At 48.0% G+C, this 16,711-nt stretch overlaps 1 protein-coding gene across 3 annotated transcripts in view; it reads left to right on the forward strand.

Moving 5' to 3' along the window:
* Positions 1 to 281: 281 nt before the first annotated feature.
* The window catches only part of TFB2M (transcription factor B2, mitochondrial), a 43,661-nt gene continuing 27,231 nt past the window's right edge, over positions 282 to 16,711 (forward strand). Inside the window, exons 1-4 of one of the 3 annotated variants that reach the window (XM_078778864.1) lie at positions 282 to 344; positions 437 to 627; positions 750 to 977; positions 16,484 to 16,572. In XM_078778864.1, the coding sequence (XP_078634990.1) occupies positions 498 to 627; positions 750 to 977; positions 16,484 to 16,572 (447 nt within the window). In that variant the 5' untranslated portion in view covers positions 282 to 344; positions 437 to 497. Of the gene's footprint in view, positions 628 to 749; positions 978 to 16,483; positions 16,573 to 16,711 lie in introns of all 3 variants that reach the window. The other 2 variants (XM_078778863.1, XM_068115939.2) reach the window with 2 other exon arrangements.

Raw genomic sequence — 16,711 nt, forward strand, 5'->3', positions numbered from 1 at the left:
CCAGCTTGTCTACTGCTCCTTTTATTTTGTGTGTTTTATGTGTCGGTTTGACTTTTTGTATGATTAATGTTGGCTCTTTCACGAGCCTCGATCTTGTATTCAAAAAAAAAAAAAAAACAAAACCTCAACGGAGTAGTGCGTCGTAGTGCTTTCAGAACTTGATCAATGTTATCTGTTAGGAGATCTCAGCTGTCGAATGTAAAATTTGTTTATGAATATTTAATCATTTTAAACATATAAACTAATATTAATATTTAAACACGTTGTTGTAGCGGCAAAGCGTTATGGGAAAGGAAGCGATGGAAGTGGTGAAGGCGCATGTTGTGGGGGTTTGAGGTTACGGAGTGAGACAGATGGCGGTGCAAATTCAGTTACGCTCTCGTCGTTTCCGGGAATGTTGAATATTCCAACCTTGTTTGTTTTTGTTTTCATTTAGTATTTAACGTCCTCAGAACAATACGATACGTGGCCTTCGCTCTCGGCGATGTCCTTGAGCCATGTTTGCCAGTGGCAGTAGTTTTTGTCACGTCGGGCCTTTGATGCCTGTTGTCCGGCGTCTTTGCCCATGGTTTGCCCGGTTGGAACGTGCTCGAACCTTCAGGAGCTCATCCCACCTACGAATACTCGGTGATCTTATTTCCTTTTCAACCTTGTCTTTGAGTTTGAATAAAGACGTCCTGCGTTGGTTTTTTGATCTGGCGCAGAAATAGGGGAGAATATGAGGTAAACGTTTCATTGCATTCACATAGGTTCAGGTTCAAGTGGTGAACACGAAGCTTGGCAGAATGAGGAGACGTCCAACACTGCGGAGTTGTCGACCAAGATGGTGGAGCCTGTCCCTGGTACGATGGCACCAAAGGCTGAGTTTTCTCACTGTGGTCGCCTTGCGCTTTTGCCTTCTCATGCACAAATGTTCGTGAAGAAACTTGGCATTGACTTTTCCAAGGACAGAACGATTATTGCTGATTGCTGTCCAGGTATGTTGTATTTCCCTGATATTGGGAACCTGGTGAGCAAAAAATCTATGTTTTGAACACATCCTCACTGTTGATTCCATTCGGTGTGTGTGTGTGTGTGTGTGTGTGTGTGTGTGTGTGTGTGTGTGTGTGTGTGTGTGTGTGTGTGTGTGTGTGTGTGTGTGTGTGTGTGTGTGTGTGTGTGTGTGTGTACACGTACGTACGTACGTGTACACACGACTGCAAGAATGTTAGACATTTTGTATTTTCGACTCTGATGCGTCATGAAACTAGAACGGCGTATACGTGTTTGCAACCCACTGTTGGGCCGGATCTGAACCAAAATCGAATCGGCTGGTTCTTTTCGCATACCCAACTCATCCACCAAGTTTTGCCGTAATCCGTCCACAACTTTTTCAAATATCGTGCTATCTTGTTTTGGCCCCATCTCTCAATGATAAAGAATCACAAAAAAAACGACATATCTCGTTGGATTACATTCAACTTGCTAGATTAAAAAAACTATTCTTGTATCCGGATCCAGATCTTCACCAACATTGAATTGATTCGTCCTTGTCACACACCCAACCTGTCCACCGAGCTTCATTTGAATCTGCCCACAACTTATTAAAATATCGTGCTACATTGTTTTTGCCCTATAACGTGCTATACTGTGTATTGTTTTGGCCCTATTTCTCAATGGTAAAGAATTACTTAAAAATACAGATATCTGTGATTACAAAGCGATCGCCAAGGGTAAGCCTCTCACGATTGGGGGAGGTTTACCCTTGCCCGTGACTTACTGTTGGCCGCAAACAATGGTGGCCGTATATTTTTTGGACCGCCATGTGACCTTGCCTTCAACATTTAGCGAGAGTGTGTAAATTAAGAAAACTAGGGCATGCCCGTACTATATATAAGCTAGGACGTGCCCGTACGTGGGTGCCCGTTCCTTGCCAAAAAAAAAAAAAAAAAAATTTGTGTAGGGGTGTGTGTGTGTGTAAACATCCTAGGGCGTGCCCGTACGTGGGTGCAAAAAAACATGCGTGCAAACAACAACAACAAAAAAAAACTTTGAAACCACGTGGCAGTAACGACCACAGAACCCCCCCCCCCTCTATTTACATGAATGGTTTGGTCCATTCGCAACGACCACAGAACCCCCCCCCTCTATTTACATGCAATGGTTTGGTCCATTCGCAACGCCAAAGCGAACGGCGAACGGCTAAATCGCCATAGCTCGGTAAGTACTTGTCCGATTAATTTCAAACCTTGAAAAGGCACATCCTCGGGTCCCCAGCAATATACCTGGCAAGTTTAAAGTATATCGGACCCGTGGTTGTCGAGAAACAGCGGTCACAGACAAACAAACGTACAAACGTACAAACAAACAAACACACAGAGATTACTGGAATTATAGATAGACTAGGGCATGCCCGTACTATATATATGCCCGTACTATATATCTATCTAAAATTATATCCCCCCCCTCTATTTACATGAAATGGTTTGGTCCATTCGCAACGCCAAAGCGAACGGCGAACGGCTTGCGAGTACAGTGACAATCCCCCCCCTCTATTTACATGAATGGTTTGGTCCATTCGCAACGACCACAGAACCCCCCCCTCTATTTACATGCAATGGTTTGGTCCAAAGCGAACGGCTTCCGGAGTTTGGTAAAGAAATCGCCATCGCGTGCACAAACGCGCAGGAAAGCGAATGAATCGCAAATTCGTTTTTATTAGTTGTAAAACATAGTTTAACGCCAACATAGTTTGCAAACGTGAAATAAATGAATACGCTCTCAAATGTGCCATCCGAGGCAGAGTGTGCCCGCCACGTTCGGCACACGCGATCGTTCGCTGCTCTCTGATTGGTTGAATCGTTTTTTGGACATAGCTCGGTAAGTAATTGTCCGATTAATATGAAACCTTGAAAAGGCACATCCTCGGGTCCCCAGCAATATACCTGGCAAGTTAAAAGTATATCGGACCCGTGGTTGTCGAGAAACAGCGGTCACAGACAAACAAACGTACAGACAGACAGAGATTACTGGAATTATAGATAGATGTGTCCCCATCTAAAAATCTATCCATAAAACTCAACATCATGAAAATCAGAGGAAAATTATTCAAGTTATGATCAAAAAGGTGTTTTTTGTTATAATTAGGTCACAATCCCAAAAATAGGTGAAGGACACTAATCGAATATCAGGTGCACAACTTCAGTGCAGGTAAACTATTATGATGTAAGAACATCTTGGAAGGCCAAGCGGTCTTTGAGATTCTGCATTTGCAGAATTAAGCGATGACAAAAATCCATTTTCTTTTTTTGACCACCATTTGACCTTGATATTTAACTTTGAAGGGTATGTTGTAAATGCGCCATACTCTAGGGCCTAGAGTCTAGGCTATATAATGAGGGTAATTTCATTGTGATGAGGCAAACCTTGGTCAGTCTAAGCCAAGGTCTTTTGCATTCTGAAGCAGGTTCTCCACAACGATTTGCCTGTTTTTGACTATTCATTGTTCCCTCTTTCCTTGCAAGTCTCCCAGTCCCTGCCGTTTAAAAGCATCCCCATAGCTTGATGCTGCAAACACCATGGTTCACGGTCGGGATGGTGTTGGATGGGTGATGAGCTGTGCTCGGTTCCCACCAGACGTATGACTTTGCATTCAGGCAAAATAGTTCAATTTTCATCTCGTCAGACCACAGAATCTTTTGTCTCATGACTTTTTTGCAAACGTTCACGTGCCTTTTTGCAAAGTCCAGGAGTGCTATGTGCCTTTTTCTCAGGAAGAAACTCAGTAGTTCTGTCAGCATAGTCATTGGGTTCTTGGTCACTTCCCTGACCAAGGTCCTTCTTGCCCAGTTGCTCAGTTTGGTCGGACAGCCAGCTCGAGGAAGAGTCTAGATAGTTCCATATTCTTTCCATTTCCTAATGATGGAGCTCACTGTGCTCTTGGCATTTTCAACACTCGAGAAATTGTTTTTTTCACCCTTCCCCAGATCTAGTTCTCCTCGGAATTCTATATCGGAGTTCTACGGACAGTTCATTGGACTTCATCGAAGAGTGTCTGCTCTGGCATGCACTGTCAACTGTGGGACCTTTTATAGAAAGGTGTGTTTCTTCCTAAATCATGTCCAATCAATTGGAATGACTACAGGTCGACTCCAATCAAGTTGGAGAGACATCTTAAGGATGATCAAAGGAAATTGGATGCACCTGAGCGCAATGTAGTGTGGCATAACGAAGGGGTTGAATACTTATTGACTCAAGACATTTCAGGTTTTCATTTTAAATTATTTTCTAAGAATTTCTAAAAACAAAACAAACAACAAAAAAACAAAACTCCATTTTGACATTGGGGGTTTTTATGTGGAGATTCGTGCACAAAAAAATTCGATTTAATCCATTGTGAAGTCAGGCTGTAATACAACAAAATGTGAAAAAGTCAATGGGTGTGAATACTTTCGTGTGTGTGTGTGTGTGTGTGCGTGTGTGTGTGTGTGTGTGTGTGTGTGTGTGTGTGTGTGTGTGTGTGTGTGTGTGTGTGTGTGTGTGTGTGTGTGTGTGTGTGTGTGTGTGTGTGTGTGTGTGTGTGTGTGTGTGTGTGTGTGTGTGTGTGTGTGTGTGTGTGTGTGTGTGTGTGTGTGTGTGTTAGGTTTGTTGTTAGCTACATAAGGCAAAAAAAAAAAAATTGAATTGTTTTACTCCTAATCGAATTTTTTTTGGTATTGAGGTAAAACTTCTGCCTATGTATATATATTGTTACAGACACGACTTTGATGTTAAAGTGGGCCGAGCGGAATGGCCGTCGTGTCCGCACAAATTACCCGACTATACTCGCCGTTAACGAAGTCGCGCTACGCTGGCTCAATAAGAAAAAGAAGACACCCGGCTGGATTACAATCACACAATACGACACCAACGTTTCGATTCTCAAGTATATTCGTACGGAAAAAGGTTAGATTACAGGGGCTAGAGGTATATTACAGGAAGACAGGCACTTAGACACACTCTTATATTAACCCCGGACAGACGACAGACACACGGGACAAAATGCTGACTCACACGGGGGTTGATGAAAAGGAAAGGCAGGTCGCGATGGCTCAAGGTGCACTCTTGGCTCAAGGCAGAATCGACTCGGTCCGGTCCAGAGATGCGGGGAGGTATCGTCGCGCTGGGGGTGGCGGTGGCTTCTCTCTCCAGTCTCCAAGCTGAGGCGCATCTGACGTCACGTCCGGCAAGCGGCTGCGTATATCCGGCGGGGAGTGACACGCCCTCGGCTCGTTAGCTCCGCCTCGTGGAATCGGCACGTTGCTTCTCATTGGGTGCGTGCGGGGGGGTTACTGGCTCCGCCCCTGACGAGGAGCTGACAGCCAGCCCCTTCGGGGTAACCCCGTGGAGCGCATGGTCTGGAGCTAATCGAGCCGGTGTGAGGACGCATCCTCCCCCGCTCCGCCGCCATCTCCTCTGTTGTTGTTGTAATTGTTGTTGTAGTTGTTGTTATTGTTGTTGTTTGGGGAAGAAGATGGGAGGAGGTATGGGAAAGGTCCTAAACTCACTACTGATGCCATATAATCACATTCTGGTGCAACGAAGAGTCATAATTAATGGAGACGAGGCCTTAACTGACATAGAATAAGAATAACTAGGAAGATGTCCGAAAGTTGTCTACGTGTGGTGCGGTGGACCTGGGCACGACATTTAATGGGGGAATAAGGGGAAGGTCGGCTCTACTGATTGTTATTTACATGCAATGGGACTAGGGAATGGGGGACTGGGGAAAGTTGGGGAGTATTGGAGAAAATAGGGGAATATTTACAAGCGGATATGGAGGCCAAATTCCATATTCGCAACATTGCACCCTTCTCTACCCTCGGGGCGTCCCGACCCGATAAATTTTTACCTACTTTAGTGTGGCACGCAATGTAGTTCCCTCTACTATTAACTCTACCCTGAGTGCGACAGTTTTACAGATATTCACAAATGAGTAAATATGTCCCCCTGCGACGTTGCACCCTTCTCCTCACAGAAACACACCCACAGGATAACCGAATCCGGAAAGAATTCTCAAACTAAACATACAGCCGGTAGGGAGCATTATTTACAAGACTATGCTGCTATTTACACTACGATCCAGGACCTGTTTTTGGAGGAACACATGCAGATGTTATGCATAGAGAGAGCGCGCTTGCCAACATCGATACACCAACCCACGAGTGCTCTGTGGCCGACGGCCTTTAATAACGTGCAGAGCACCCTTTCCCAGCATCAAAAGCACCACCCCACCACACAGTCAGCACCATCCGGTGCAGTCACCATTGTTCAATGAATAAAAATAACTTCAACAACCCCTAACCCTGCAGGTGTCTCTTGCTCTTCGTGTGGTGCACTTGGCCTTCTGGCTTCTTTCAAAAATAAAGAAAGGCGCCAACCGCGTCCATTTCTGTATTGTGGCCTTCAGTGGTGTCAACTAAAAGTGGTTCACCTGTATGGCATAGGTGCCACGTTGACCCATAGGTCCATCCCCGGGTGGTGCTTGGCCGCAAACGAACTGCGGTCCATTGTGGGTGGCCACAAACATTGCGGTCCATATGGTGTATCGATCCCGGCAGCAAACAGCGAAAGTGCAGGCCCACAACTGCGCAGCCAGCACCTCTCTCTCCTCTCTCTCTACCCCAAAGCCAGATCCTCGGAGGTGGGAGACAAAAGAAGAAACAAGTGAGTAAGGTGGTAAGGGCGCAAAAGTGCACGCAATGCAAGGTAATGCACACTGGGGGCACATGGGAACCAGGTGAGACAGGTACGTTCCTACCGTACGCCCCCCCCCCCACCAGGTAACCTACATGGCCCCTCCCTTACCCCTTACTGCATCCACAAAACACAACACTACCCATAAACATCTACTTTACAAATCGACAAACATCCCTACTGTCTTCCCCGTTCCTCCCATAAACCAAATTCGTCTTCTCTCCCTCCTAACCAATCAAATTTGCCATTTTCAACTCTCATCAAAATTTGCCATCTCCAACTGCACATCAAAATTTGCCATCACCAATTCATCATCAGTCCCTCCTAAGGAGGGAGAGATGGAATCACCCCAATGTCTCATCCACGTCGTGATGCGTCTCACAATCCACACAGCAATTCATCTCCTGCAACAAAACAAAGAAAACACAGGTGTGGAGTCATTATCATCACCACAGGTAAGTGGCTGCGTATGGTGCGACAGGTTCATCAATCCTAACTATTTCCTAAATGACTTTAACAACTTTACACTACCCGGGGTCTCTCTCCGGCCAAACCATTGGCCCTCTTACACTATGGGTTCTAAAAACCAATTCCCATTGGCCAAACTGTGGTGCTCTTCAATTTGGGGTCTCACTCCCCCGATTCATCTCCCGGTGCCCTCGTACAATTTCTGGGCTGCGACGTGTACCTCTCCCAGTGGGTCTACCCACCTGCACACCTCCACCACTGCAGTTGCCTCCGAGCTTACCTGCTCCTTACCCTAACCTAACTAACTGGGGCAGGCCCTCTGGCACTCTCCCCACTCGGTGCCCTCTCTGGCACTGGGCTACCCGGGTCCGTCCTCCGGATCCTCGGGCCCCATCCACAACTACCGGCTCCCAGAGCCCACCTGCGGCCTCACCTGGCCGACATCCTCACAGTGGTGGAGTGCCCAACCAACTACACACACTAACAGGCTACACGCCCAGCCATTTCCACAACACTAATGCACCCATCCACAACACCATTCTGCAACCGCACCACAAATGCCAATATCCAACCACAATTTACCTGCACCCTCTACCTAACACTTACACTACCCGCCCCGGGTGCTCGTGAAAGGGGTCCACTCTTCCCCCCATCCACACCTTCGCACCATGCACACCACTCCGTACCACTCACTCCAACTCTCTCCACACACCTGTACCTGCACACCTGTGCTCTCACACCTGGTGCCACCTGCACCCTTCTCTCCCCAAGCGCATTCGCGCTGATCCACACACTCACTACTCATACACTGCTCCACACACCTGTCCAGTTGCACACCTGTGCAATCACACCTGTTCAATTCTCACAAACACGGCATCATCTCAGCTAACTACTCCCTTCTGAAACTTGCGCTTCCCAGTCGTCCCTTTAACTATTGCGCTCCCTCGTCATTATAATCCACACTAATCTACCTGCGTCCCCACTACAGGTATCAGTCACTAACTAAACTTAACGTCACCTAATGTCATCTTCGCTAGATCCCTACACACCATATCCTAACCCACCCGGGCTAGTTTTCACTGCCATACACCCCATAATACTAGTGCTCCTTTGCCCCCCATGGGAAGGGATGGTGGATTTGCCATCCCACCACATCGGGGGTCTCTCACTACCAATTTTGCACATCAAATTTCAACAAATTAAAAATTTGCCAATCACTGCCCATCATCTGCCAATCACTACTGCCAATCCCTTGCCAATCATCAAATTTTGTTTTTCTCTAATTTTGGGTCCAAAACACTAACCTCATCACCCGTCTACTCACTAATACCTCTCGGTGCGCCAATTCCCGTCCAAAGCCCGGCTTCGTAAAGCCAAGCAATGGATGCTGGTTGTTCTGTGCCAGTGGCTGGCTGCATCCTGCCTTCGGTGCAGGGAAGGAGGTTTACCCGGCCCGAGATCCCACGCACCTTCTCGGCACGGAGCCATCCAATGCCCCGATCTCGACCTGCCGGCACGTCTCACCAAAAAGTGGTCGCCATGACGACCCTTTCTATCGGGCTGCCAGCTCCGCCTAGTGGAGCCTGGACGCGGCCGTTCAAAGCGAGGCCCGGCACGCACCGAGGGCCTGCTTCGGCTAAAAGTCGCTCTAACCTCTAACCCGTGTAACGTCGATGCTTCACCTGGACGCTTACACCCCGCAGCCCGTTCCTTGCTCACACATCCAGCCGTGCCCATGCTCCTCGTACCTTTCCTTACACACCCAGGTACCCTCATTCCACTCACAGCCTTGGTCACACACCTGACCACCGAACACTTTGGCACACATTCGTTGGTCGCACACCTCACCAATACACCGCTTCGCGCCCCCTCCTCGGTCACCTCCTCTGTGACAATCACAGGTGTGCCCTCATTCGCACACCCAACCACGTGCCTCACCACCAACTCCAGCGTGCATTCCCACTCACGCTCTACCATTCCAGGTGTGCATCCTTCCATCCCAGGTGTACATCCTCGCTCACCTGTCACAACTAACTCACGCTCCATGTCACTCTCACTACTTTCACCTCCATTCCTGACAACGCACTCACCCTTACTCTTGACAGCGCACTCTTTCCTCGTGCACCTGTCCGTCACACACCTTTCTCGCGCACACTCTCCCGTTACACCCTCTGTAACACTCACCACAGGTGGACACTCTTCCTTACTTCTGACAGCGCACTCTTTCCTCATGCACCTGTCCGTCACACACCTTTCTCGCGCACACTCTCCCGTCACACCCTCTGTAACACTCACCACAGGTGTGCATTCTTCCTTGCCTTTGACAGCGCACTCTTTCCCCATGCACCTGTCCGTTACACACCTTTCTCGCGCACACTCTCCCGTTACACCCTCTGTAACACTCACCACAGGTGGACACTCTTCCTTACTTCTGACAGCGCACTCTTTCCTCATGCACCTGTCCGTCACACACCTTTCTCGCGCACACTCTCCCGTCACACCCTCCGTAACACTCACCACACCGCGCTTCCATGTGCTCCCTCGCACACGCGCTACGACCGACTCACTCTCGCCAGCACCCTCACTCCTTGGCACGCACTTTTTCCTCACACACCCCAGAGTCGGACTTTCTTGCACACCTCCTCTTTCGCACACCAGACCAGTCGCACACTTCACCAACGGCCTCTCACGAACACCCGGGTCTATCTCGACCCCCAAGCTTATTAAATCCCCTGGCGCATCATACGCACGACCATATTGGTCACCACTTACACCGGGTCCTCTTCCTCTTCGCTTCTCCTCCATCACCTGCGAATCCCTCATCCGGTTAATGAGCACGTCATCACGATCCAAACACAGACTTTGGACCAATTCTTTTATCTCCTCTTTTATTTCTTTCTTATCCCCTCTCCGTCGCTTCTTAATTTCGCTCATCCCTTCTTCCACTTCTTCTAATTTGTGCTTCACCTCTTTTATTCCCCGGTACGTCTCCTCAAGCTCGTCCTCCAAGGCTACCTTGACCGTTTCCATGTGCGTCCTCACCTGCCGGTCCTTCGTCTCCATTACCTCTATCACCTCGTCCAACCTCGTTGTCAGTCCCTCACGTACCATCTGACATTCCCTCTTCGTCGCCACCAAGTCATCTTTTAGTTCTCTCTGTGTCGCTTTTAAACCTCCTAATACCGCAGTGTTCCTTTGAACCTGCTCCACTAACTCCGTCTGTCCCACCGTCAGCTGCTCCACCTCCTGCGTCAGGTCCTCTATGCCCCCTTGTAACTTTACAGTCCCCTTTCTCACCTCCTTTTCCATGTGCTCCTCACAGTGCCTCACCTCCTCGCGCACTCCTCCGACCTCCTCACTCACACCTCTTCTGATCTCCTCTCCCTCTACCCCATTTTTCACTCCCTCTATCTGATTCTCCTGGGCAGCCATTCTATTTTCTACCCCCATTAACCCATTTTTCACCTCCTTTATCCCGTTGTCTAACCCCTCTCCGGTACCCCTCGCTTCGTCCCTCATTACCCCCAGTTGGCCCTCCAATCGCTCACTCCGAGCCCTCATTCGGTTCGTTATTTCTTCAATTTGGTTTCCCAATCGCTCACCCTGAGCATCCATCCGGTTCCCCATTACCCCCATTTGGCCCTCTAATCGCTCACCCTGAGCCCTCATTCCCACAATTTGGTCTCCCATTCGTTCCATAAGGGCCCTCATTTGCAACATAAAAAGGTTCGGATCCACCAGGGGCGCTGCCACGGTCGCGGGCGCGGTGACCAGCGAGGCGCCATTTTGCGCGTCTGCTACCCTCGCTGCTTCGCTCTCCTCACGTCCCTCAATTTGGTCCTGGACCGACCCTGCCTCACTCTCCCCTACTGGACCCCAGCCGTCTTGATCCGCCATAGCGCGACTTGCAAAATTCGAGTTTCGTAAAACAAAACAAATTTCGGCCGCTCCAAATTTTGACCAAATTTTTTTTTTCCTCTATTCGTTTTTTTTTTTTTTCAAAATTTGGTCGGGCCTCGAATCTCACTCCCGACACCAATTGTTACAGTACTAACACAATTGGTGTCCAAAATTTGGGCTAAATAAATTTAGTCCCAGGTTCGAATCCCATCTCCTGACTACCAATTGTTACAGACACGACTTTGATGTTAAAGTGGGCCGAGCGGAATGGCCGTCGTGTCCGCACAAATTACCCGACTATACTCGCCGTTAACGAAGTCGCGCTACGCTGGCTCAATAAGAAAAAGAAGACACCCGGCTGGATTACAATCACACAATACGACACCAACGTTTCGATTCTCAAGTATATTCGTACGGAAAAAGGTTAGATTACAGGGGCTAGAGGTATATTACAGGAAGACAGGCACTTAGACACACTCTTATATTAACCCCGGACAGACGACAGACACACGGGACAAAATGCTGACTCACACGGGGGTTGATGAAAAGGAAAGGCAGGTCGCGATGGCTCAAGGTGCACTCTTGGCTCAAGGCAGAATCGACTCGGTCCGGTCCAGAGATGCGGGGAGGTATCGTCGCGCTGGGGGTGGCGGTGGCTTCTCTCTCCAGTCTCCAAGCTGAGGCGCATCTGACGTCACGTCCGGCAAGCGGCTGCGTATATCCGGCGGGGAGTGACACGCCCTCGGCTCGTTAGCTCCGCCTCGTGGAATCGGCACGTTGCTTCTCATTGGGTGCGTGCGGGGGGGTTACTGGCTCCGCCCCTGACGAGGAGCTGACAGCCAGCCCCTTCGGGGTAACCCCGTGGAGCGCATGGTCTGGAGCTAATCGAGCCGGTGTGAGGACGCATCCTCCCCCGCTCCGCCGCCATCTCCTCTGTTGTTGTTGTAATTGTTGTTGTAGTTGTTGTTATTGTTGTTGTTTGGGGAAGAAGATGGGAGGAGGTATGGGAAAGGTCCTAAACTCACTACTGATGCCATATAATCACATTCTGGTGCAACGAAGAGTCATAATTAATGGAGACGAGGCCTTAACTGACATAGAATAAGAATAACTAGGAAGATGTCCGAAAGTTGTCTACGTGTGGTGCGGTGGACCTGGGCACGACATTTAATGGGGGAATAAGGGGAAGGTCGGCTCTACTGATTGTTATTTACATGCAATGGGACTAGGGAATGGGGGACTGGGGAAAGTTGGGGAGTATTGGAGAAAATAGGGGAATATTTACAAGCGGATATGGAGGCCAAATTCCATATTCGCAACAATATATATATATATATATATATATATATATATATATATACATACATATATACACGTCAGTCACTATGCGACCTTCATATTGTTACGGACACGACTTATTAAGATGTTATGCTGGGCCGAGCGGAATGGCCGCCGTGTTCGCACAAGTTACCCGATTATACTCGAACGTTTGCCGAGTCGCGCTACGCTAAATCAATTGAGGAAAGGACACAACGGCTGGGTTAAAATGAAACGACACAAGGGGTACAGTTCTCAAGACCTCCGGAGGAGGTTATAATATGTCGGAACGTTAGATTACACTGACAAGAGGTACAGCATAGAAAGGTGGGCACTTAAACACGGTCTTATAGTTGACCCGACAGACGACAGATAAACAGGACAAGACTGACTCACACCGGGATTGATGGCAAGGAAGGACAGGTAGTCGATGGCTCAAGGTGCACTCTTGGCTCAGGGACAGGATCCACACGGTCCGAAAGATGCAGGGAGGTCTCTTAGCGCTCGGAGGTCGCGACTGGTTCTTCTTCGTGGCTGAGGCGCATCTGACGTCACGTCCGGTAAGTGGCTGCGTATATCCGGCGGGGAGTGACACGCCCTCGGCTCGTTAGCTCCGCCCCAGATGGAATCGGCCTGTTGCTTCTTATTGGGTGCGGGGGTTACCGGGCTCCGCCCTTGACGAGGAGCTGACAGCCAGCCCCTTCGTGGTAACCCCGTGGGCGCACATGGCAATGGCGGCTAACCAAGCTGGTGTGAGGACGCACACTCCCCGCACCGCGGCCGCGCCGCCCCCGCTGTGGTTGTAGTTGTTGTTGTTATTGTTTCATGAGGAAGATGGGAGGAGGTATGGGGAGGTCCTAAACTCACTACTGGTGCCATACAATCACATTCTGGTGCAACGAAGAGTCAGAATTAATGGAAACGAGTCCTTAACTGACATAGACTAAGAATAACTAGCAAGAGGTCCGAAAGTTGTCTACGTGAGATGCGGTGGACCTGGGCACGACATTTAATGGGGGAAGAAGGGGAAGGTCGGTTCTACAGAGTGTTGTTTACAGACAATGGGACTAGGGAATGGGGGATTGGGGATAGTTGGGGAGTATTGGGGAAATAGGGGAATATTTACAAGCGGATATGGAGGCCAAGTCCCATATCCGCAACAATATCATCAGTGGAGAACCGCCAGCAAGGTGTCCCATACAGCTGCTGCTGCACCTTGCTGGGAGCGATAAGCACCGCCTGCCACACGGTAACGTTATCTCTGGTATCCACTCATCATATGGAGTCGACCTGGTTGCGGTTGGGAGTTACTAATAATGGTATCTATATATATGTATATCTATATATATGTATATATATATATATGTATATGTATATATATATGTATATGTATATATATATGTATATATATATATATATATGTATGTAAATATCCCCCTTAGTAATATTATCCCCTTTTATTAATTATTAAATATCGCACCCTAGGCCATCGCAACACGCAGCCAATCTTAGAATCATCTTGCTAATTATTTCCTATTCTATGTTTAATTAAGGCTCTGTATCCACTAGATTGACACCACGTTGCATTAACAAATAAGGATAGCTCCCCTTCAATAACGCCATACCCCAGCAAACTCTCTCTGCAAACAGCTCAAACAAGCGTGGGGTGCGCGCCCTCTCACTGGCCTTGGTGCTCTGCATTGGACAAGAAGGCGGGGTCGCCGAGAAGAGGCGTGGCCGTGGCTCGCCACAAGGGCGGAGCTGTTCAGCTCCGTTACCAAATAAGGCTACAAACAGAGCACGTGGGCGGGACCCAAACGGCCGAGGGCGTGTCACGACCCCGCTTCATATATGCGTTCGAGGATCGCGCATGAGGAGATGGGAAGAGAGAAGGCTTGAGACCAGCGGAGGTGATGAGTGCACAGCACAAGAGGGTTGCCTGACGTGAGGGATCGTGCCTTGCCTGAGAGGAAATCCCATCATTACTGAGAGAGCGAGAGGGTCGTGGCGTCGACGCAACCACGTTGGTTCCAGCGGTTGTCGGGTTCGCTTTAAACCACGACGCGAGGTCAGAACGGAACCTCGACGGCTGAACGAGCCGAACCGGCCGCCTTTGCAAGCTGAACAGACCTTCTCCTGCCATTCCTGTCATCATCCCCATGTGAGTCTGTCTTTGTTCTGTCCTGGGTATAAGTAAGACTGTATAGATAAGGCTGCCCTGTGTTCTTTTTACATCCATCTATCCTTGTACAGCTTTGATCTTTCTTTTCCTCTGGTGTTTGTTATAATAAATGTGTGCTCTTTCTCCAAGCTTTGGTTTCGTCTTCCTCCAGTTGCTTTAGTCTTTTCTTTCCATTGGTCTCCGTGGCACGATTAAAACCGCTATAATCGGGTTAGTAATTGTTAACGGCCTGGGTCGTGACTCGCTTCGCTCGGCGTGTCCATTACCGTCGCGACTCGGGCGGGGCTGGCTCCTCGCTGGTTGGTAGGTCACGGTAAGCAGGTATTCGGGGAGTCTTTTTTTTTTGGGTCTCTGGCCCGATTACCCTGGTCGTGGCTGACCACCAGTGACGTCACAGACCCCCAGGATCGGCGACAGCCAGTATAACGGACAAGGGGTTAACCCCCCTTGCTAACGGGAGAGCCGTCGTCCCAGATCTGTAACAATATATATATATATATATATATATATATATATATATATATATATATATATATATATATATTACCCTTGTATTACCGGACAAACCAACAATTGCTAATTGAAACATTGGCATTTTATTGATGACATGTCAAGTTTTTGACCAAGATACACCATCTCATCAGTTTGTTCTGCAGTACAGAACAGCACAGGGTGCAATGTCAGTCCCCTTTCAATAGCGTGTGTGGCAGGTAGCTCAGTCCGCCTTGCAGCATGCCCAGGGCACGCTGCCGTTGATCCCTTGACAATCGTGGCATGTTGATTGAGTATATATATATATATATATATATATATATATATATATATATATATATATATATATATATATATATACAGTGGAACCTTGACTTACGAGTTTAATTCGTTCCGTGACCGAGCTCGTAACTCAAATTGCTCGTATCTCAAATCAAATTTCCCCATTGAAATGCATTGAAATGCTATTAATCCGTTCCAGCCCGCCAAAAACCACACCAATTTTAAAAAAAATATACAGTATATATAAAAATATCTCGCGCTTTTCTTTCACCTGTATGCAGCATACAAGTTGGCAGGATGGCCTGGACTGGAGGTACGCACACTTGACTCTAAAGTCTAAACTGTCCAGCCTGGGTTTGAATCCCGACCCAGCTATAACCTGTCATGGGTGAATCACAGGCAGGGTGATTCATCAATGTGTGTACCGCTAAACTGGGCGTCCCGTTTGCGTCCCATTAGTTGTTGGATGTTAAGGATCTCACCGTGTTTTCCACAAAGAGAAGGCGAGCTATCGCCGGCACTCTGAACAAGTTGTGGCCTGGCATGGCATGAACATGAAAACATGAACATGAACATGAAATGTTCGACATGAACATGAAATTTTCCGAAATAACCAAAATGCGAAAACAAAAACGCAGCGCTATACGACAGAGATACGTACTGTACTTGAACGGCAAGATAACCACGTGACCAGAACCTACCTGGCGGCGTAAACTCGAAATAACCAAAATGCGAAAACAAAAACGCAGCGCTATACGACAGAGATACGTACTGTACTTGAACGGCAAGATAACCACGTGACCGGGTGGCGAAAGCTCGTAACTCGGATCTCGCCTCGCATCTCAAAGCAATAAACCGCCCGAGCGACTGCTCGTATCTCGAAAAACTCGTTAAGTTGGGGCACTCGTAAGTCAAGGTTCCACTGTATATATGTTTATCTATATATATATATATATTTGAATCAACTTGGTATTGAAATGATGTACCTACATTGTGCATGTGGCAATGCATAATTTAATATTCCAAGAACGTAGGAAGACTAGATGCTGAGAATTTCTTATTCAGTTTAATTGATCACATGCAAGTTGCATAGTTGTTATGGAGACTAAATGTTTTGACCATTACCAGGTGGTTTTGTGACGCACGCACTGGAGGAGGTGGGTGCCGACAAGGTCGTTGCCTTGCAGAAATTAAAGCAAGATGTTGCTGCACTCCAGGTTTGTGCTGTGCATTTTTGTTGTTGTATAACCCTTGTGTTGTTGTGTTGTTGTTGAACCATTCTGTGTGTCTAAATTCATAATAATATTCATTGTATTCTTGGACAACTTTTTTAATTCATCTCTCATACAAATAACC

This window comes from Myxine glutinosa, chromosome 5 (genome assembly GCF_964187855.1).
Source record: "Myxine glutinosa chromosome 5, kmMyxGlut1.1, whole genome shotgun sequence".
NCBI classification, from domain to species: Eukaryota; Metazoa; Chordata; class Myxini; order Myxiniformes; family Myxinidae; genus Myxine; species Myxine glutinosa.